The sequence below is a fragment of the Gavialis gangeticus genome, unplaced genomic scaffold, assembly GCF_001723915.1.
Source record: "Gavialis gangeticus isolate Ggan-Ray unplaced genomic scaffold, GavGan_comp1, whole genome shotgun sequence".
NCBI classification, from domain to species: Eukaryota; Metazoa; Chordata; order Crocodylia; family Gavialidae; genus Gavialis; species Gavialis gangeticus.
Window position 1 is genome coordinate 84,189,901 of NW_017729025.1, and position 22,967 is coordinate 84,212,867.

General features: G+C 44.7%; 2 protein-coding genes and 1 long non-coding RNA gene across 6 annotated transcripts in view; 2 read left to right on the forward strand and 1 right to left on the reverse strand.

The window, feature by feature from the left end:
* Window positions 1–96: 96 nt before the first annotated feature.
* JMJD7 (jumonji domain containing 7) lies at window positions 97–17,634 on the forward strand. 3 transcript variants are annotated; one of them, XM_019519060.1, is made up of 10 exons: window positions 97–197; window positions 547–700; window positions 1,387–1,640; window positions 3,733–3,789; window positions 4,658–4,753; window positions 7,035–7,111; window positions 10,264–10,423; window positions 12,264–15,015; window positions 16,836–17,018; window positions 17,507–17,634. In XM_019519060.1, exons 1-8 carry the CDS (start codon window positions 128–130, stop codon window positions 12,350–12,352), a joined length of 957 nt encoding a protein of 318 aa, XP_019374605.1. In that variant the 5' UTR covers window positions 97–127; the 3' UTR covers window positions 12,353–15,015; window positions 16,836–17,018; window positions 17,507–17,634. The 3 variants fall into 3 exon arrangements, with proteins under 3 accessions (XP_019374605.1, XP_019374604.1, XP_019374603.1); XM_019519059.1 differs by lacking the exons at window positions 16,836–17,018; window positions 17,507–17,634 and adding an exon at window positions 10,719–11,129 and having other exon boundaries at window positions 12,264–12,349; XM_019519058.1 differs by lacking the exons at window positions 16,836–17,018; window positions 17,507–17,634 and adding an exon at window positions 10,753–11,129 and having other exon boundaries at window positions 12,264–12,349.
* On the reverse strand, window positions 17,325–20,437 carry LOC109298782. Of its 2 annotated transcripts, XR_002097701.1 has the most exons (3): window positions 19,595–20,437; window positions 18,345–18,561; window positions 17,325–17,631 (listed from the first exon to the last, which is right to left on the reverse strand). It is a non-coding gene; the product is annotated as an uncharacterized LOC109298782 (long non-coding RNA). The 2 variants fall into 2 exon arrangements; XR_002097700.1 differs by lacking the exon at window positions 19,595–20,437 and having other exon boundaries at window positions 18,345–19,569.
* An 84-nt stretch (window positions 20,438–20,521) lies between these two features.
* Window positions 20,522–22,967, forward strand: part of LOC109299348 (cytosolic phospholipase A2 delta-like) — a 56,735-nt gene continuing 54,289 nt past the window's right edge. The window contains 1 exon segment of the mRNA XM_019519937.1: window positions 20,522–20,735. Within this exon segment, the coding sequence (XP_019375482.1) occupies window positions 20,646–20,735 (90 nt within the window). The 5' untranslated portion in view covers window positions 20,522–20,645.

Consider the following 22,967-nt stretch of genomic DNA (forward strand, 5'->3'; position numbering starts at 1 on the left):
AGAGCGGGCGGCTGCAGGGACATAACACGTTTTCAAAGGCAGTGAGTAGCCCCAGGCTGCCCCCTGGCAGCAGCGAGGTATCAGCAGAGACCATCCCAGCAGCGAAGGCCAAGGTTTCCGTGCTTGGATGCCCCTGCCCGTGCTTCAGTCACCACCATTAAAGCTGCTGGACACTGCAGATGATCGGGCTACTTCAGGTGTCTAGGCTGTACAAGCCCAGTACTGATGATGCTCGTTGGTAACGTCTGTGTGTCTAAGTCCTTGTCCCTGGGGGAGACGAAGTGCAGCCAGCAGTGGGTTCAGAGAGCGAGGCTGGCTGTGCAGAGGTTGCCTGTGCAGCTCACTCTGTCAGTACCTAGCTTCTGAGTTGCAAAGAGCCTGGGATCGATTTCCTTTGCTTTAGTTCTCTGTGGCCTGCAGTCCCCCAGAGAAAGTTTCTAACTGGTCTTCCACACGCAAGACTCCTTGGGAAAAGTAGTGTTAGCTGGCTGCAGGGGGCCTGAGCTGGTTGCAGTTCAGTAAAATTGATTTGAATTTGTCTGGCAGAGCTGAGCCTGGCAGAATCTGTGCCCTACCTTGAGAGCCCGCTGTCTCCTCTGGAGTTTCATCGGGAATGGGTATGTCCAAACAAGCCCTGCATCATTCGCAATGCTTTCGATCATTGGCCAGCTCTGAAGAAGTGGACGCTGCCCTACCTCAGGTAGGAATTGCTTTCGAAACTAGCCTGTAGCCGGTTAATGACTTAGACCGGCAGGAAAGAGGTGTTTGCTGTTTGTTTCTGTTGGTTAGGCTGGGGGTATGCCTGAAGTCCTTCTCTTAGGATCTCCTTGTGCAAAGGCCCAACATTCAGATGCAACTCCCCTGAGCTGCTGTGTTGTGGTACCTTGAGGGGGTTCATTCAGGGAAGTGGAAGATTTGATTTGTGTGGAGAACAGTAAGGGAGACCAACAGGAGAAGGAAAAAATGTGCAGAGTGCCCTGATCAAGCCTACAGTAGATAAAACAATGTCCTTGTCCCCATTACCCCTTCAGCACCAAGTGGCCCATACTGCACATCATGTAACAGTGACATATGAGCAGTAAACATGTTAGAATTTAATCTCTAAGTTGGAATGGGGCTGCCTGTGGCAGCAGTGTTGGTAGTGCTGTGTGAACAGGCCTGGAGAGCTGTGGTTAGGATTATTAAAATAACCACACACAAGTCCTGTTAAAGGTACACAGCGAGGTGCAGTACGTAAATGGCTAGAAATGTTCTGATAGCCAAGAGAGAAGGGTTCTGGGTACATCCAAACAGCAGATTGCTTTTTTGAAAAATTGCCGCTGTGATCTGACATGTTTGCTTGCTATGGGTCCTCGCGTGACTGTGAACCTCAGATATATTTTGCAGGGAGGTAATGGGCTCCAAGGTGGTGAGTGTGGCTGTAACACCAAATGGTTATGCCGATGCAGTTTATCAAGACCGGTTTGTTATGCCAGAAGAGCGACACATGCCTTTCAGCAGCTTCTTGGACATCGTGGAGAAGAAAGTGACATCTCCTGGTGTCTTCTATGTGCAGAAGCAGTGTTCAAACCTAACTGAGGAGTTCCCTGAGCTCTTGGGTGATGTGGAGCCTGACATACCATGGATGAGTGAGGCACTAGGTAAGGAAAAAAACAAATATGCTAAATATTGTTTGTTATATTTTTGATTACTGCGGCTTATCTCAAGAAGGAGCGTTTACACAATAGTTTAACCTGGCCATTTGGTTTGGCCTGCTCCAAAATTATTGTCCTACATGCATTTTGGACTTAGCTGTTATAGTAGTCTACAGAACTTTTGTCCACATAGTGGGTAAAATGCTGGCTGTCTCCTGTTCTGAGTTCATGTACCCTGTATGAAACTGAATTGGTAATAGGGAGGGTGTGACTTTTTTTGAGAGCATTAGAGCGTTTAAGGTGTCCTACCATGGCTCCTGAAGCATGAGTTTGAGTCCTGTTTTGGACTTATGGCCCTTGTTAACCTATCTGTAAATAGGTAACTAGTCATTTGAGCAAAGGAAGTCAAAGGTAGCAAGACATGATTCTAGCCACATCAATTCTTTATGTGCTGTTGGGTGCAAAAGCTGGACAATAGCCTAGAGCAGTGGCACCACAGGCCTGTGGGGCTCTCCACACATCTGGAAATTTGGCAGATGGAAGTGGTAGTAGCATTATTTTCCATGGCTCTGGGAGACATGTAGCAATTAGTGCTTCCACTGCTCCCCTGTTGCTAAATATTTTGACCTATGGGGAGCCCCACAGGCCAGATGGCATGGTTGGATTAGGCCAGCCTATGGGGTCTGTCCATGACCAGACGTGGTGTGTAGCCCTGGATATGGTGCACAGGATTGGACCTGGTATGCGGGCTTGAGACTCAGCATGGGAGTTTAGTTTGTGGCCCTGGATGTGACACGCAGCACAGGTCCCCAGCCAGAGCCATCACATGGGGTCAGGCCCAGTGTGTGACCCCAGACCTAGCGCACAAAGTTTTGTAGGCTGGATATAGCTCACAGATGTGGCTCCATGTGCTGGAGCTGGCCCATGGACTGTCTGTGTTCTGTTCATCCAGCCAGTGCCCTTTGGGACGTTATAAGTGTTAGTTATGTAGGAATGTCAAGGATGGGGCCTGCTAGCTGGGTCTGACCTATGAAGCCCTGAGATCCAGCTCGTCAGTTTAGGACTGACCCTGTGCGCCACATGTGGCACATGCTGGCCCCTTGCAGAACTGTTGCGCCATGAACTACATATGGTGTTTGTACCAACCAGCCCTGCATGCTGGCTCCAGGGCTAGATCAGGCCCACAGACCATCCCTGCATCCTACACAAGGCTGGTCCAGCATGTGTGCCACATGCAACACATGCCTCCTGCTGGCTTGCAAGCTGTATGTAGCATGAGCTCTGGACCAGGGCTGGCATGTGCTACATGTAGCATGTGGTGCTGGACCCAGCGTGGAAATTGCACAAAGCTGAGTTGGGGTACTGCATGGGGCACGCTGCCAGACTGGCCCTGTATGCTGGCTCCTTGGCTGGTCCAGATCAGGCCCACAGACAGGCCCAACACACCAGAGCCAGTGTGCAGAGCCGGTCTGGTGTGAATACTTCATGCAGAGCACACCCCATACTGGTTCCATAAGTGAGCCCCTGACTAGGGCCTGTGCACACTACATGCAGCTGGCAGTGGTGGTCCAGGGCATACACTGAATGAGTTGTCACGCTGGGCTGGCCCTGAGTGTATGGAGGCTCTGGTGTATGGAGTTGGTGTGTGGACCCAACCTGGTCTGCAGACTGGCCCTGCAGGGCTGGCTAAGTTTAACACCCCTATAGTAATGGATTGTTGAATTTGCATGACTCGCCTGATAGTGATGTAAATTCCTCCTGTCAATGGAATTAAGGTACATAGATGTACAGAAGTTTGATTTGAGCTAGGACTTTTAGATCCAAGTCTCCAGGAAGTGAAAGTTATGGCTATGGTCATTATCTGTAGGGATGAATAGTGTTCCATTAACAGGTCTAATGGGTTAGTGCAGTAGACCTAATTCTGGAAGGAGGTCACAGTTGTATTCAGGTTATTCGCAATAAAGACTGACATTTTTACTGAGAGTGATGGAGGATAGATACAAACAGAGTTGGCAAGAAGTTCTTCTTTTGAGATTCTTTAAATGTAATAGTTCAATTCTCTTTCTTTTGTAAGTTATTACCTCTTCTCTCTCTGCAGGAAAAAAGCCTGATGCTGTGAATTTCTGGCTTGGGGAGTCTGGTGCTGTGACATCCTGTGCGTATTAAATGGTGCTGTCTGGTCTTTCATGTGCTCTCAGTCCAGATTTTGACACACTTCTTTTTGAGGGCATAACAGGATGGGTAGGCATCACCCATTTGTTCTGATGGGGAGGTTCTATTTTAACCTCCTATTTTGTGATGACCTTTCTCTCCACCTACCCTTCCTCAGCCTCTAACTGCTGTAGCCCTATGTGTATGTTCCTTGTGTTGTTCCAGGTAGGGTACTGAGGGTTTTTCTCCTATATGTCTTAGACATTGGCTTCAAGTGAAGTATTTGTATTTCACTCTCATGTACGGTGCCAGCTAATCACTGTAACAGTCAAGAAGAATTTCCTCTGTCATGTAGAATATTGCACAATTAATAGCATTATGGGTGTTTTCCTCTTCCTCTGAATTTTCAGTTACTAACAAATGCCGTATGTAAAGGTAGGCACTGGATTCATTAAATCAGTGATCTGAGATTCCTATCTACTTTCTGTATGGTTGAGTGCATAGCAGAGCAGGAATGGATGAGTTGATACTATAAATCCCAAATTCCCACTGCCCTCAAACTGTTGATCAGTCTGTTTTATGTCATTTGGCTTCCAGCCTCCATCCCAGAAGTGACTGTATCTGTATTACTGCCTGGTTATTGTAGGTAAAATGATATGGAATACTTATGAATGAAAAGTGAAATGTTTATACATATATGAAATGTTGTTGTTTTCCTTTTCCTCTGGCTACAAGAGAAGGAAAACACCCACTGAAGATAAGACATGACATTTTCAGTTTGCTACAGGTTGAGTTGTAGAAGAAGAAACAATGCTAATCAACTCCCACTCTCCCCCTCTTTTCTTTCCATATCTTCTCTTTCTCAATTTTAGTACATAAAGATCACTATGAGAACTTGTACTGTGTGATCTCTGGAGAGAAGCACTTTCTACTGCATCCACCCAGTGATCGTCCCTTCATCCCATATGGTATGCGATTTAGTATGCATGCATATCCATGTATGTTTGTATATGTGACAAAGGAAAATAGGGTGTGAGTGGGGTCAGTCTGGAATGCGTGCTACATACAGCATGTAACACAGGTCTGGGCCATGCACTGCATGTGGTGCCCATGCCAGTTTGGCTTTACATGCTAGATCTGGCACATGAAGCTGGTTTATGGGCTCTATCTGGACTTGCCCCAGATTCAATGTGCAGGGCTGGTCCAGCACAGCACTGCATGCTGTGCATCCCTCAGACTGGCCCTGCGCCATGTGCAGCCCATGCCAGATGGCCTCCATATACTGCATGCAGCACATAGGGCTGGTTCCAGTGTGTGCTGCTTTGTAGCAGGCAATATTGAGGGCCATATCTCTGCTACCCTTATTATACAGGTTGGATAGTGTACACATTCCCAGTTAATATTTGTGTATTTTCATTGGTAACTTTTATATGCAGTAACATCACCAGTGCAATGCAGCTGTGAAAAAGGCTATTACAATCTTAAGTACATTAGGTAGCATATACAGACTACAGACAAAGAGGTACTAATACTATCACACAGGGCATTGGTAAGACGCCATTTAGAATACTGTGTGTGGTGGTTTAAAAGGATGAACTTAAACTGGAACAAGTCAAAAAAGACTCACTAAGATGATCAAGGGAACGGAGTCCTTCTCTTATGGAAGAAGATTAAAGGAGCTTGCCTTGTTTAATTTAGCAAAACAGTGACAGACAGAATTTGCTTGCTCTGTACAAATACATTTGTGAGGTGAATTTTAGCTAGGGGAAAGCTGGGTTTTTGGTTGTAGCTGTGTTGGTCTAAGGACATAGGCAGGGAAGCTTCTTTGGGTAGATGTGATATCTTTTATTAGACCAACTGAGTAGTTGGAAAAAAGTTCTTGGCAAACTTTTGGGGACAGTCGCCCTTCTTCAAGCATAAGGAGTCTCTGCTGTTCTGAGACTCCAAGGGATGAGAGAAGCTAGAAGTGTGGCAGGATGTCAGTGAGGATGTAAATTAGGTGGAAATTATAAAGACAAAAGATAAAGCAGGTAAGGGAGTGGGAAGAAAGCAGGGGGAAAAATTAGAGCTTCTTTCTTTCTTATTTTTCTGATCTCCCACTATTTTCTTTTTCACAGACAAAATCTTTTCTACCTTGTTTTCTATCACTAATGTCTCCCTTTGGCCTCCCCCCACCCTTCCCAGCCAGCAGGTTCTGGGCAGGGTGGGGATGGGGATGTGCTGCGGTTCTGGGCAGGGTGAGGATTGGGGCATCCTGTACTTCCAGGCGATGTGGGGATGGGGAGAGGAAAGTGAGAAAGATGTGGCCCTTGAGAGGACACCAAAACTCATTAGTGGCCCTCCAGCCAAAATACTTGCCCACCCCTGTGCTGTAGGGTGTTCTTGCTGTTTTGTATATAGCTCCCTGTACTTGTGTATTAGGATTTGAAGTGGCAATTTTTGCTTTGAGTTAGTGATGGGGGGGGGGGGCGTTGTTTGGTTAACAGTTGCCTATACACACAGAGGACTGGACTTGATGACCCAGGACCTCTTTCCAGTCCTATGTTCCTATGCTGACTTCAGTGTGTGATTTTTATATTGTTTTTTTAATCATATTATACTTACATTGTTTGCTACTTGGAAACTCAGCATGTGGTTTACTTTCTGTAAAACATCCTATTGCTAAGGCTGCAGTTTTAGGATCTAGTAATAGGTCAAGTCTTGAATTTTGAAGATGAGGTTAATGGAAAGGAAACTGCTAGAATGCAGTATTAGAAAGCCGTAAATGCCAAAGCAATGAAAGTAGAGTAACTAAGGGGTCCAAATATGATAAACCAAGTAGGGTGCATCTAGAAATGAAAGATTAGCCATAAGTCATTAATAATTCTGAGGCCTGTCTTGGAGAATGACTGAAGCTGTGAAGACAGAGAATACAATGCTGGGTAAGTAAAGGAAGAATTTGTGACTCGGACAAGGAAAATGAGATACTAGAACACAGAGAGTGGGGTCATGAAAAGAAAGGTTGTGTGTGTTTTGAGGAAGGGGAAAAATAACTCATTTGGAAGAATAAAGCATTGTTCATTTTTTCAAATGTTATGTGAGTTCTTCATTCCTTTGCCACAATACTGAACGAGGGGAAAGAAGGAGAGGAAGAGAACTGGAGCTGGTGATGTTTGTGTCTAATAGTGAAAGTGTCACCCACTGCTACTAGATGTCTTTCTGTGAAATTAAGATGGCTGATATTTATCTCTTTGTGCCCTGTGCTTCCAGAATTCTACCTCCCAGCAACATACCACATATCAGAAAATGGCTCATTTCAGGTTGTAGATAAAGATGCTGTGGACAAGGTATGTACAGTATCTGTATTACAGAGCATTATCAGTTTCTAATTCTGCAAGTTTAAATAAATGAATGAAAAGGAGTTTCACATATTGCACCACTACTCTGAAAGTGAACCTATGGCTAGATGATGGATCCACTCTTCACAAAAAATAGGATTAAAGAAGGCTATATTCAGGATTTTATTTTTTTGGAAGTACATCCTGTTTCTATGGAGGATATTTTAAGATATATTGGCTGTATCTGCACATGCAATAAAATCTGGTTCAGTTCGCATTGGATTTTATTGCTCCCAGATGGAGTGTTTGCACATGTGCCTGGGACCACAGCATGCTGAGCCAGGGCAGAGCAGCCCCAGCTGGCAAGAAGCCCCAGGGTCAGCCTGCTGGCCCGGCACTGCTTTGATCCGACTCAACATGTTGCAGAGGAGCTGACTGGGGCACAAGGGTGCTACAGGGCAGGGCTAGTTGGCAGGCAGCCCCTGCACTGTAGCTGTATCACTTTCATGCTCCAGCCAGCCCCATCCCATCTACATGTAGCTTTTGCTGCATGTAATTAGTCTGCTGTAGAATAGTACTTGTGTCTGGCAGTACTGTTCTACAGAGGAGTTAATTAGTTTACTGCAGCCTAATAGTGCTGTATGTGTAGGCAGTGATGCTTTACTGTGGAGTTAATTAGTCAGCTCTGTAGTATAGTGTGTCATGTAGTACCACTGGGGATTACTGCACACTGGGAATCCCTGAAGTTATTAGCTGTTAAAAGAATACACCGTTTTGTGTGCATCACTCTGAAAAGGATCCAGCAACATTTTTTTAAATGAATTCTTAGTAAAGGAACTGATTCCATTAAGGATGAAATGTATTGCTTTGTGTAGACCCTGAGCTAGACCTCTGACCAGTAATGAGTCTCAACCCAGAACAGTACCCTCCAGTGCAATAAAACTGTGATGAACAAAGTATGTGTTCTTATTTGTAGCAGAATGTATTGTTTGTACTTAGTGTTTTAAAGTAGGTGCACTTTAAGAAACATGCTGTTCATTATTCACACTGTGAGAAGAAGAAAGATTGGCCAGAGTTTAGGGCAGGGGTGGGCAATTATTTTGGGTAGAGGGCCACTTACCCAGTTTTGGCAAGCTGTCAAGGGCTGCATGGGTAACCCTGCCCCTTAACAGGTGCCCTGACCCCTGGTCACTACCTTGGGACCAATGTCCCTATGTCTTGGAACCAGTATCTCAGGGCCAGCACTGGTGTGGCCCAGAGGGGGCACAGGCTGGCAGGGGTTTGTGGAGCTGGGCTGGGCTGCACCAGCAGGGAGAGTGGGGAGCTCGCCTGGCTCCATAGAGCCCCTGCTGGCTGGGACCCTCTGCTCCTGCACCCTGTCACTGGTGCCTGGGACACCAGTGTGGGCCCTGTGCACCTGCTCATTCCCAGTGCCCCCCAGCCCTGCAGTACAGGTGGGGGGCAGTGTGCAGCCCTGACCCCCTGCTCGCCAGCAGGAAAGGAGCTGGTGCTGAGCATGGGAAAAAGCGGCCCCTCCCCTGCCCTGTGGCCAGCACTCCCTGCTGCAGCCGCTTGCATCCTGCACAGGGCTGTCCTGAGCAGGCACAGGCAGCCCCATGTCGGCTGCGAGTGACTGCAGCACAGGAGGCTGGCGATAGGGTGGGCAAGGGGCCACTTTTCCCCAGGCTTAGCACCAGCTTGTAACCTGCTCCCACTGCCAGTCTGGGCCCCATGCTGGCTCTGGGTTCGCCTGTTGGGGCTGCACCAAGGTGGCAGCAGCTGCTTGGCATGGAGGAAAACAGCCCCCCCCACTTGCCACGCTGGGCAGTGTTTGCCACCGCCGCCTCTGGGCTGGCCAGTGCGTGAGCTCCAGGTGGGCAGCAACAGCAGCAAACACTGCCCCGTGCGGCAAGTGTGGGGGCTGCAGCTGCTGCTGCTGCTGCTACAGCACAGCCCCGATGGGCAAGCCCAGGCTGGCAGTGGGGGTGGGTTACAAGCTTGTGCTGAGCCTGGGGAAAAGCAGCCCCTTCCCTGCCCCATGGCCAGCACCCAGTGCTGGAGCTGCTCTCAGCTCGTGTGGGGCTGCCTGTGGCTGCTCAGGACAGCTCCTCACAGGCTGCCAGTGGCTGCAGTAGGGACCGCCGGCCACGGGGTGGGCAAGGGGCTGCTTTTCTCTGGGTTCCTTCCCTGCCTGGGGCCTGCCTCTGCCTGCCTTACCTGAGTTTCCTGTGCCAGGTGCAGCCAGGGAGCCACATGTTCCCAGGCCAGAAGCCCATGCTGGGACTTCCAGCTGGGGGGCTGGGGCTGGGTAGGCCCTGCTATTGCATGAGCCCACCGGGGTCCCCGGGTCATTTTTGACAGGAACCAAAGACAGATAATACTAATTTTCTAAGTTTTTTAGGGGCCCTGTGGGCCAGATAGAACGGGCTTGCAGGCCGGATTCGGCCCACAGGCCGTATTTTGCCCACCCCTGGCTTAAGGTGTTGATCTGAGACTCGGGAGGCCTGGGTTCTGTTTGCAGTTTTTCTGCAAACATCCTGTGTCATTTCAGACAGCTCAGTTCCTTTGTACCTCAGTTGCTCATGTATAACATTAGAATAATAGTATTTCCGTAATTCCTAGGATGCGCCTGGAATAAGTACATTCAAGACTAGGAGCTAGTAAAGTACTGTAGTGAAAAGAGCTATATAAGTTCACGCAGCTTACAATTCATTCTCGGACCTAAGGAAACAAAAGGCTAAGGAGGGAAAGACTCGTTATAGTTACTCCGTTTTGGCTTGGAAATATATTTCAACAAATGCTAAGTGACATAAACTCAGTTTACCTACCAGTGGTGGAACCTATTTTACTTCATTTAGGAATTCTCCAAGAAAACTCTTCCTTCCTGTCCATTTCTCTCCTGAATTTGCTACCTGTTGCATCACCTCTACTACCACCATCTCCAAAATGGTTTCCACAGAATCTACAGATGATGGTGGATCCCTTGATCTATTATTTTAGAAAGAAGCATTTTGATGCAATAATATGGTTTTATAGGGTTCACAGTTACATATGATATTTTGTTAGGTATGGGTATATTTTATTTATCAACTTCATTTTTTGGGTGTAGATACTGCCTTGTCAAATCTCACCATGTACTTTAAATATTCTTCTCCACGTAGGTACCATGGATTCCAGTGGATCCTTTAAATCCAGATCTAAAACTATACCCAGAGTATGACCAGGCAAAGCCTTTGCATTGCATAGTAAAAGCTGGTGAGATGTTGTACCTCCCTTCACTGTGGTTCCATCATGTTCAGCAGTCACATGGCTGTATAGCAGGTAAGAAGAGCATTTGTGCCAAAGAGACTTGTAGTCTGTGATAGCTCCTGCTAGACATGCCTGAGATGCCATTTGTTTTCTTGAGCAAGATCAGGTTGGGGCCAAAGATCCTTTTAAATAGATTATTTTTCTCCATTCTAATTTATATTAAATATCAACCTGGTTAGAAAAGTGAACATACAGCACTGCAAATATTGGAAGCATTTGTTTTAGTACTGTACTTTCCACGGTTGAAAAGACAGTTAAGCTATACATTAGTATTTCTGAATTGTAAATTAGTATTTCTGGCTTCCAGGGCCAGCATTCAAGCCATTTAGGTCTTACTATAGGTCTGCTTTATGCTATCAAGTCTTCCTGGCAAAGCTTCAAAACTTTGAGTCTGTGCATACTCAGCCCCTCTGAGGCAGCAGAGCACCCCACTCTTCGGCCAGAGTTACTCCACTTCTGATGAGTGAAGTGAAGCTTTTGTTGCTGCCCACCAGGGCATGGAGACAATCCCACATCTTCAGCTGGCTACTGTGATCCATTCATCAGCTGGTGCCTTCCCAGAGGACAGCTTCATGCTCTGGTGGTGTAGTTACCATCATGGAACTGTGTGGCGGGACCAGAAGTGCACAGGTGGCTTGGTGTTCAGGTGGCCATGTGCTCAGGCAGTTTGGTGGTGGTGGCTGCTGACTGCCACCAGAACTTTCTGCTGGCAAATCAAGTAAATATAGGCATAGTCTAAGATGGATATCAAACTTACCAGGTCCTGTGGGCCAGATGAGGGCCCCAGATCCAGTTTATGGGTCCACAGACCAACCCTGTACACTGCCTGCAGTGTCCATCCCTGCCTGGCTCCAATGGCCATGGGCAGCATGTGGACTCACATGCAGCACGTGTGTGCTGCATGTGAGTCCAGTCCAAGGTTCACAGGCATTATCATGGGCCAGGTGATAGGATTCCACAGTCTGTATCTTTGACCTCCCTGGTCTAAGGCAGTGATTTTCAACCAGGGGGAGGCACAGGTGCTTTGAAACCTTTTAAGGGTGTCTTTTTGAGTTTTGTGCAATAGAAGTTTTGCCCTGTTATTTTTCTCATGTCAAAACATGATCGAAAGCTAAGAGCTGGCATTTTGCAAGGGATGCCTTGAGTCTAAAAAAAATTGAGGATCACTAGCCTGAGAAAAGGTTGGACTGCTTTGACAGTTTCCTTCTGCCCCATCTAGTAACTCTGTTGGAGAATTCGGTATGTACGCGTAGCCTCTTATCCACGAAATGTACTGTAATTGTGCCTCACATGTATAGGATGAAGGCATATTTTTTGAGTTTGAGCTAATGGATGCTGGGAGCAAACTTTCATCAGTCACCAAAAACCACTGAAGCTTTCACAATGTGTTTGACTTGCCTCCTTTTTTAGATAGCTAGTGCATTGCAGATAAATTGTGGCCCAAATTAAAATAATAAAATTTGGACACTTTCTGGTGGTCCATGTAGGGAAGCGGGTTCATTTATCTGTAATACACTAAATATGGCAGGAAGGAGGCTCATATCTAGATTCAGTAGTACATTTAAATTAATTTGGTGGTGTTAGTCTAGATTACAGCAGATCTAAATACTTTTCCTGCCTCTAATTTGGGAAAGCCAAAGATGAGCTTTTTAGGGGTTAATATGGTTAAAACAGATGTGTATCTACAGAACTTTGCAAAAATTCCTGCCTACATTGTGCTTGCTGTACTTCCTTCAAAGTCCACCCAGCATTGACGTATGCTAATATAGCTCTCTAAATCTGTGTACAAACATGCCCATAAAGCATTTCTTAAACCAAACTGCAACAATTTCCATTTTTCTTTTTTCTCTAGTGAATTACTGGTATGACATGGAATATGACCTGAAGTACAGCTATTATCAACTACTAGATTCTCTCTCTGAGGCTGTGAAACTGGTGTAGCAGAGAAAGGAGACTTGGGGCTCATAACTTTTCTGTCTGATGTAATAGACTCCTGTTCCTGGGGTAATATTATGCTTGAGCCAGAAGAACGGAACATGAATTAAATGGATGACTGTGTTGTTTGCCTTTGGAGATGACATCATACAGAAGTTTGGTGAAATTTCAGGCCGGTTGGTTGCATTTTGTGTTTTGACAAGAGAATACTTGACCTCATTTTTAAGCCTTTGCAATTTGCCTCAGGTTTCACAAGTGAAACAAAATTTTAACGGACCTAGTCCAGGTTTTGGAAACTCACAAATGCAAACCTTCTCCCTTTTATAAAGTCTGCAGAGAATATGCAGAGTGGTACCCAAGAGGTCTGTTTGTTAAGTGGCAGAATAATGAAGGGAAAAAGCTCTGGCATAAATAATGGAATTGGCCCAGGACTTGGGTTCATTACAAGACAGCACTGCTTCTTGTTTTCAGGGGTGGTACCTATTGCTTTGAAATAGTGTTGTAAAAAAGTCAGTCTACAACTTATTTATATTTTTGTTAGAGGCCCTACATGAGATATGGGAGTGGGGTTGACAGAAAATCATGGGCTAATTGTGATTGTTTTCAGTGTTGCCATATACACTTCATCGTCCAGATAGCCAGGCATTGTGGTGGGTTGTGGGGGTGTAAGAGGGAAGATGTTTCTTCAGTTATTTTTATAGCTATAGTTTTCAGTTTCCTCAGCAGTGACTTAACTGTGAGACTCCAATTCCATCTTGGCCCCACCAACAGAAAATCCCATTTGCCAAAGCATGGCATGAATAAGCAGCCTTTTACTAATGGGGCCCACGGCTTCTGACCCAGCTACTGCCTTGGGCTACCAGTCCCCTGGCTGCTGTTTCAGCTGTTCATGCTTTGTGTAGAAGGCTCAGCTGTCTTGCTGCCCCCCTCAATGCAGTCTTTCCTGAAAAATGTGCTGCTAAAAAGTGTGGTGAATGCGGATTTGAAGTGGCTTTTAGGGTGATGATGATAAGTAGTGGCTGCAGCGGGGAGTGAGAGCACGGCCCTCCACAGAGAGCAAGGAAAGTTGGAGCAGCACCAAGGGATCAGTCTACCATTTAATAAAATATGGAGTACAGAAGATAGGCTAGATCAGTAGGCTGGGCAGCAGCTGGAGATTGGCAGGTTGTTAGTTTAACATAGATTGAAACAGACCTTCATGAGCCCAGTCCAGTCTCTTACCTGGCTGGATGTGGCCCATGAGCTATAGGTTTCCAACCCCTGATCTGTAGGTTTGGTAAGGAAACTGTGATGCTATGTTATATCAGCTGGGGTAGATGATCATAAATTCTTATTTACTTAAAACCTTTGAAATGCATGATCAGGCAAGCTGTGTGAATTAACTGTGTAGACAAAGGCTGCCTAGACATGTGCTTGGGGGTGGGGGCTGTTTTAATTAAAGCAGTTCCTGGACGGCTGCTCTTATTAAAATGGCTCACTGTCATGTGTATTAAACCCTTGTGTGTTTCAAAATGGCCACGAGTCACTTAAAAGTTCATTAGATGAGGTTTAGATAAAGTGCTCTGTGGTCATTTTGAAGTGTGTGGGGGTCTTAATATACATGACGGTGAGGTGATGTTGGAGCATTCTAATTACAGCGAGGACTAGCATCTCTGTAGGTACCCGTAGGCACTTAAATGATGACTTGCGTAAAATGTAGTCAAAGTACTCACGCTTGCATTATTGAGCCCGACTACTAAATATATAGACAGTTCAAAAGATGTAGCAAGCAACATTCTTATTAATAACACGTGACACTCTTTGAATTTTGAATAACATCACCAGTCTTCAAAGGTACATACAGATGTCAGGGGTATATTGGCAGCAGCTGATTTTTACATACTGCAAGGCAGGAAAAAAATCCTTTAATCTTTGTTCTAATGTTTCTTATGAAACAAATGAATTGTGAGCTTTACTTCTAGTTCTCGCTGAGCATTTACTGAAAATCAGAGATGGATTCATAACTAGTTTAGAACCTCAGGTAGCCTGGAATTCAGGCCTGTCATAGTCACTCTACCTTTATGGAGGATCTCAAGCCATGAGGTTCCCAGATCATTTGAGAGTCAAATCCAAACTTCTCCAGAGCGTGGAAGGAGAAAGGGCTTGGATCTTTTTTTCTAATTTGGCTCCATTTGTTTTGTGTGTGTGTGCATGCGCACCGTCTATCTCTCTTTCCCCCCCACCCCCATGTGTACACACACAAGTAACTAAAATAAAAAAATAAAATCCCTAGAATATAGATATGATATGTATTCTAGAATGGATATAAGCTTTATAGATAATGTTAGAGTTTCAAGTATATGGTTGCAGGCACTGTGTAATCTGCCCATATCTTGCCAGCATGCCACTGGATGAAGCCCCTATTGAATGGAAGGTGCCCATCATGGCCAGTTGGTTTTGTGGTGTCACTTGCATACTACTAATCTCTCATCTTGTTTTTACTGTGAGTTAGGATCTGATCCTGAGAGTTGCTTATTGCCAAATAATAAAACCAGTGGGAGTTGCATGTGCTCAGCAGCTCTTAGGGTCACAACTTTAAGCTGGTGTAGGCGTGAATGAAAGTTTTTTGAGATGAAATCCTAGTGTATTTGCCCACGTCTGCGCAGCATTGGGACAAACATGGCAGCAAGGTGAACTGACTTTGTGGAATATAAGACAGTGATATACTCCAGTAATAAGATTTCTACCCTTCTGGTTTCAACCCTGGTCCCTGTCTCCTGTGACTAGGCATCTACCTCTGCGGCTGATACAAAGTGCACTGATGCTTTTTTCTCTACCTCAAAGATGGTTCTATCCCAAGAAATGAAATTTTGCACAAGTTCTGTTATATACATCAATGACTGACTTAGGTACAATTTGTTTCAGGCTGAAATGTCTGTGCTCATCAGAAAATGCAAAGTATGTGTACATGAACTGTGATAGAAGGTGGAAATGAACAATGTAAACTATGAAATGTTTAAGCCAGGGGTGTCCAGTTTCTGACCAGTGTGAGGGGGATGCACACTCCTCAGGCCACAGACCTCTTGGTCACATGGAGGTGCCTCTTGGTTACTCTGCAGGTGCCTCCCCCTGGAGTCCCCCCCCCCCGAGCTGCACAGGTAGTCTTGCTTTCCCCAGCTGCGTGGATGTTGGAAATGATTTGACTCCCTTCCCCTTGTCCCATAGGCAAAGTGAATGGCCTGCTTCTTGTTTTGCAGTTGGTGTGAGCAGCCTGACTCTCCTCTGCTGTGTGGGGAGCACAGCCTCCCTTTTGGCTGTACAGCAAACCAGCACCTCTCTTGCCATTGCGGGCAGTGCAGGTCCCCCTACCAGCTCCAGTTCACCTCCACAAGCAGCTCAGCTCCTCCACTGCATGAGCAGTATACCCTCCCTTCTGGCTGTGTACACAGCATGGGCAAACTTACCCCTCTCTTGCCAGGTGGGCACCCTGGGTCTCCCTCTGCTACACATGCAGCACCCTCCTGCTGCTAGGCCTAGTGTCCCCAGGCGTGGGCTCAAGAAGCAGAAGCTGGAGGAGGGAGGGAGAGCCTGGAGAACCCAGCCACTGCAGAAGCAAGGGCAGTGGGGGGACCAGTAGCTGGTTAGGAGCCCAGGGGCTGTATTTTTACCCCTGGAAGGCCAGCTGGTTAGCCCTGGTTTAAGTCATTACTGTAAATGTCCAAACAGGGATCCTGGTATTAATGCAGTTTTTCACCACTTTATTGACTTGGGATGCTATTGAATTTTCATTGCTGGATACATGTGTTGTTAACCACTAACCTTGAGGGCTGAGTGGTTATTCTAGTTACTCCTGCTCGAACCCATCTTCAAAACAGAGCACCTGCCTCAGAATTTTTGCCGTGAGCATTTTAAGTAGGTGGAGAAACTCGTGGTTCCCTTCATCTATACTTACATCACAAATTCTGGGATCCTCCAAAAGTTTATGTCCAAATGAGGTGCAGGGTAACCTGGTATCTATCTACAGTGTACGTCAAGGGAAATGAAGTCATTAGGAGGCTGTAGCTACAGTGTCCCAGCATAACTAAATGCAAGCATCTCTCTATTATTGCTTTAAGTTCAGTTTGTAACCAGTTACTGACATGGCTGCTTCTGAATATCATTTATCTGTCTATTGCATTATGTTAATACATGGCTGGCAACCATAGCAACTCATTGTGTGTAATCTTTGCCAGTATCCCCAGACTATCAGAACCTAGAACAGTGGTTATCAACCTTTTTATACTCAAGGCACCCCTCAGAGACTGCCAGCTCTTAGCTTTCACTCCTTTTTTGACTACAGAAAACTAATACAGCAAAAAAAGCTTGGAAAGAGCACAAATGGGTCAAAATTGTTTTTGTCACTATAGATTTGAAATCTCTGGGTTTATGTTGTGAATCATTTGTAGGTGTTTACACATCTAATGGTGTCAATGTTGCACAGCACCCTTAAAAGTATCTTATGGCACCCTAGGGTATTGTGGCATGGTTGAGAATTGGTGTCCTAAAAAAACAAGGATTCTGACATCAAAGAGAGAATCTAGAAATGGGAAGGTCATCATGGGCGTATGATGTACTAAGAATTTGATGAGAATGTGACATTTTGTGTACGGACAAAGCATCATCATTATCTGCATGACTGCCTTCATCTAGAAAGGTAAATCATTACATCTTGTAATTCTTTTACTGAATATTATGAACTAAATGCTACAGCTCCAGTATATGAAATCTGTTCCTATGTTCATTCTGCTGTGGGAGCACCTCCATTTGTTGTGTCACACACAGTCTGAGGCATTCAAACATTAAACATTTATTTTAAATTAATTTGAGTCCCCAGATGAACAAATTTCAGTAGCCTATATAATATCCCTACTCTGCTTATAGTCCCATCTTCAGAGCCCCTTTTTGCAGAGATAGTCCTGTCATTGTTAGCAGGGCTTAAATAGATGCAAGATTGGTGAGGTGAGGTGATGTAATATCTTTTATTGGACCAACTTATGGTTGAGAGAAATATTAGACAATCAGGTACAAAATGCCCTTCCTCAGGTCTGTGAAAGCAGTAAGCACATCACAGGCTAACTATCAGAACAGTGTAGAGGATGTCACTGCAGAGCAAACGTGACAATGTTCTGTTTTTTTCTTCAGTGTCCCATTGCAACACTGGGAGGTCCTGCACACACTGCTCCCCTGGTAGCTTGTCTGCTGCTTCCTATAGATTCTGTTTCAACTCCAATGTCTGTCGAGTTAAAGCAGCCCAGTAACCTTCTCATCTGGAAAATGAATAAACCTCGATATCACTTCCAATCTTGTTTCTGCTCATGCCATGCTCAACATCCAGCAAAGGGCATATATCACTCTTAGGTGCATCATCCTGTTTCTTTTTGTTGATATGTTTTGTTCTCCCCAAACATCTTGCTTAGCTATGGGCTAATGTAAGCAATGTCTTGCTTAGCTGACTCTCATGTAAGACAAAACCTACACCTGTCTGAGTGCAGCAATGTGGTCTGGGGAAGGTGACTTCTGAGGCAAGTGAGAAGTTCTTCACAGTCTACTGTAAAGGTAAGTAGGAGGACCCCTGGGGAGGGGATCAGGGAGACATTTCAAGGCAAAGGTGAGAAAGGAAGATGGGAATGGAAGGAGGAATTTGGCCAGTGGAGAAGGGAGCTTGATTGGTAAAAGGGAAACATGGGGAGCTACAAGGGGCATTTAGGAGAGAGTGAAAGGACATGGCGTGGGGTAGGGGGCAGGGAAGATGTTTAAAGGGACACTTAGGATAAACAGATGTTCCTTGCCATTTAAGGGGTAAGTGTCTTCCATGGCTTGTTTTTTTGTGGGGGGAAGGGGATGGAGCTCCATCCTACAGTGCTATATGGGGAGTTTTGGATGGGTGCTACCACTAGCACCTTCCAACAGCCAGGAACTTAATCTAGTGATAGTCTCCAAAAACATGAAGCACTTGTCTGGCAGCACTCTGTCTGCTTACCATAGGATGCGCTTTGTAGCTCACAGGGACTGTACACAATGCCTGGGGGCATTCTCTGCTTACACCCACTAATGGAGGGGTTTTCTGGATCTGGCAAGATCATGCGTAGTTCAGCTAAGCTGTATCTCAGCTGCAGGACATCATCTTGTGACACTTGACATGGAGTGTGCAACTTTTTATTGTAAATATTTAAATTCTCCTTTTGGTTCCTATCTCACTGTGTGAAAGAATGACACAAAAAAGATCAGTCATCATTTTGATAGAATTTACAAACACTATGCTTAAATCTCTAGGAGGTAAAAGTATTACATTACAAAAACACACTCTTTGATCCTTGGTCTTTAGCACATTTTACTTTATTACTGTTAGTCATGTGCATTACAGCTGTACCTTTGACCCTGTCAAACAGGACTCCATCATGCTAGGTATTATACCAGCAAAATGCCTGGCTCTAAAGAGCTCACAGTCTAAATAGACAAGACACAATATATAATAATAAAAGGCAGAATGGACAAGGTGATGGCAAGAAGCACATTCAGTGTTTTTTTTTCTTGAGGTAGCATGGAGAAGATAAACTAAAAAGAAACAAAAGGGGGGTGGGGAATGAGAGTAGCAGGGGGAAGGCTGAGTGGAAGACACTGGGGAGTTGGAGGTACAACCAAATAGAAAGCCAGTTGAAACTGCAAAGAATGGGTTTGACCAAGGTAGTTGCAAGTCAGATTTCTGATATCTAATTTATTGTGATGGGACCTAGGTCTAGCAGCCGAATGAAAAAAGAAAAAAAAGTGGTGCCTTATAGATTAATTTAGAGAGACGTAAGCTTCTGTCAGCAACAGTTTGCTTTGTCAGATGCTATGAAAGCTATAGTCTCAAAGCTGTAGTTACAGCCCCTTGTACTATGTAACAAGAGGTGTGGACAAACAATATGTTTGCTACAGAGTAAATGAACTACTTCATAATAAAAAGTGCACCAAATGTACAATACAGAGCTTTACACTAGGGTAAGTCACTTCATTCTACGGAAAAGGTACCCCTCAGAAAGTGGGGTGTTATACCAGTATACCAGTTGTGTGTCTGCTCCCCTAGTCAGTTCAATCTCAAAGTACCCATTTGCTCTGTGTAAACTGGCTTCCAAACTGCCTCATCTCCAGGCACTGTAATAGCACATACTACTGGCAGCCAAGCTGCGGCTGAACTGCACAGCCCCAGTTCCTGAGCTGGGTGGTCACTTGTCAGGCAGCGGTGCTTACCATGTTCTCTCAGCTGTGGACGTGAAGGGCTTGATCATGACTTCGCTCCTTTTTCAAAATCCTAGATGCACTCTTGCTGGCAGTCAGTTTGGGAAAGCTGTTTATGTGTCAACTCCTACCCATGTAGTAAATGTACTGTCGAGTAAAATCTGGGATAAATTACTCCACAGTAATGATGTCACATCTGTACCCTAATTCATATTTCAAGTACTCAGGAGCTGTGTATTAAGTCCTGTCACAGTGGGCAAACACACCATCACCATCAACCTCCCTCCCGTTCATAAGCTGCCCTAGGTACCGCACTGTCAACCTATTACCAGAAATTATCTCTTAAGTCTGATTTTTATAGTGGTCAAAAAGGTGGAAGTGTCCATAACATGGAGAGGAATATTGAGTAGCCTGAGTGCTGAGCTAGACAGGCAAAGAAACTTGCCATAGGAGGCATTTATAAAGAATCCATACGGTAAGTGTAGATTAGAAGTTTTACTGGCTGGGAATTTTCTAGGGCATAAAGCAAAGGCGCCAGCCTGCCTTAACTCCACCCTGAGCACAGGAAGGAGCAGCCTGTTCCTTGAATGCCACAGAAGTACAGCGTTGTTCCTAAGCTGGTACAGACTATCTCCAAAAGTTTAAACACCAGAGCTCGCAGCATCTCAGAAGATTTTCAATCACCTAACAGAAGCTGTGATATTTAGTAGATGTCGTATGGTGCTGAGCTCATATCCTCCTGGTAAGTAGACATGCCTTTCGGCCATAAACCTCTGTAAGTTCAGTAGAGAGTGGCACTGTTGGGATTCACCCTGATGAATATGGAGATAGTCACCTGCCATCTGGGAGGTCAGTGTTTGATACTGCTGTTTGTCTTCTTCCCTCAGATAGGTAGGGAAGAAGATACTGAGGTTCTTATGGGTGGGCATTTTTAGATAAGAGATGCATTGAAGGAATATGCTTTTTGAAATGTAGGAATTAGAGAGGGTGGAGCTCAGAGTCTGCATGAATTAAACCTGTCACGCAGCACACAGTATTTAACAGTGAGTGACGAGCTGTGGGCATGCCTGTTGGCCAGCACACCATAGCTCTTTCTGATCAAGTGTCACCTTTCCCATCTATCCTGCCAATCACAGAGACTGCAATGCTTAAGGTATGAAAACTAATAAAGGTTTCCTGTGTTTAAAATTTGACAGAGACCTGACTATTCAGGAATTATATAGCAAGTCTCAAAAAATGCACTCTGGGTCCTCTGAGACGTGGAGATGTGCTGCTAATAGGAGATCACGAGAACTGAATCTTGTGTTTGTTTCACGGAGTGCTCTAAGGAAGCATTTAGCCAGCTAGCAGTGGGAAGCAGCAGGATGACCCTGATGTTTTTCAGTCTTTGAGGGTGTGTATTTTCTAATAATAATCACTTTCAGTTTTTTTCAAGAAAAATGAGTAATGTTGTTAGAGAATTCAGTTAGGGTGTTTAAGTGGATTAAGCTCTGCTGTCAGCTACACCGGTCTACATCTCAGTAAATTCCACTGACTTCAGTGGACTTAATGATGTAATGCGTGCATCTGTCATACGATAAGTGGGTGCAATTCTACTGCAGTTATAAATATTCCTGTATGTAGATTTATGCAAGAGGCTTTCCATCTGTGAAGTGATTTGAGACCACTCAGTCTAAAAGACTCTTTAGAAATATAAGATACTATTAGAAGCTCTTCTTACTGTTTATTATAGGCAGAAGGCAAGATAGAGATGTACCTTCTTCAGACTAACACAGTTAGCTTTGTTTATTATAGCTTACACTACCATTAATTCTAGTGTGTAATCATATACTTCACTCATCTATGCATTCAATGCAAAGATTAAAATCATGTTTTCAGAGTTGTTCCTATCTGCAAACATAAGAAACAGTTGAGAAAAAGTGTGCGCTGGGCTAAAGAAAATTTACCAGTGATGCATTATTATGATGGAGAGAATGTAGCAGCTATTTCATTAATAAGACACTTAGCTATTAAGTTGGTAATAACAGTACAAATGGATGGCTAAATAGCAACTTTTCCCAGGTAGGGAATACCCTGTTAGAGCTGTAGACAGACAAAACAGCCAGAAACAGATGTTACTTCTTTTATTAAACTACTGAAGCCAGGTTTCCTGAGTGATTGGGATGACAAATTCAGTTGTGAATCAGCAGATCCTTAATCTCCGAGGCTATTCTGGAGAAAAAGATTGTTCACGCTGAAAGTAAGTGATCCAATCTTGTATCCTACTCCTAGGAAATGGTATGTTTGGACTCTCTTTTACCAGGGCAAATTATGACTTGCCTGACATAGAATAACTAACTGGTGCCTAAATGTGTGATCCATTGATCATTTACATTGTAAGATATAAGATGCATTGATCATTGTAAGATGTAAGATCCATTGATCATTTACATTGTAAGATATAAGATGAGATATATCTTTTTAAATGTAAACTGCATGGGCAGTCCTTGTAGCAGAGACTAGAATCTGGATTCCATCCTTGTACCTGAATATCTTACCGATTCTCCATCCTACTTGTCCTCTCCTTCTGGCTCCCATGACTTCTGCATTTTTGGCTGTATATTGACAGAGGTCCTACAGGAAGGGTGGAAGAATCCCCCTCACCCAGAATAGCCTAAAGCCTCGTGGTTTAGGGCACTCTCCTGGAAATAGAAGATGTGGGTTTGAGCACCCTCAGGCTGAAGAAGCAATTAAAACCATATCTCCCACTTCCTGAGAGACATCTCTATCTAGTAGGTTAATAAATAAAAGGTAGGGTGATAATAGCACTACCACCTCCTGCTCCTTTTTCAGCTGTGTATTAGAATTAAGTAATTACAACTACATTTTTGAGGAACTTGATTGTAGTGGTGTGCTGTGAGCATGGTTGCCGTATCAGCCCTCTCACAGGACTTAGGTGGAAAAATACCTTTGTAGGTTTGGTGTCCGATTGGGCTGAGGGAGGAAATAAGCATGAAGATGCTCAGTTCTGAGCATGTGCAGAAGTAGAACTCTCTTAATTTCTCAGAAAATGTTCAAAATAAACAAGAAGGCAAGTACTGAATGTAAGTACTGAATGTAAGTACTGTGAAGGCTAGGCAATAACAAAGGAGTTTTTTTGGATCAAAGTTTTGACCTTGGGACTCTCACTGTACCATTGCTTGTGCCTGAACAGCCATGACTTACCTGGTTCTTGTCAGATCTTTTGTGAGAGAGGAGTTTAGCAAGGAGCAGGAAAGATAACCTTACATACAAAAGAGAAAGGGAAATGCATGAACAGAACTAAAATATAGCCTTTCACGGGAAGAAAAAAATTCTGCTCCAAGATAAACTGGACCAGTTTTGAAAATGTGTTACTTTGGGTTAT

Excerpts from the sequence above, each read along its gene's own strand:
- JMJD7 (XM_019519058.1), top strand. The coding sequence starts at position 128 with ATGCCCCTGCCCGTGCTTCAGTCACCACCATTAAAGCTGCTGGACACT. Across the intron at positions 1,641-3,732 it reads ATGGATGAGTGAGGCACTAG|GAAAAAAGCCTGATGCTGTG; the intron begins GTAAGGAAAAAA and ends CTCTCTCTGCAG. Across the intron at positions 4,754-7,034 it reads TCGTCCCTTCATCCCATATG|AATTCTACCTCCCAGCAACA; the intron begins GTATGCGATTTA and ends CTGTGCTTCCAG.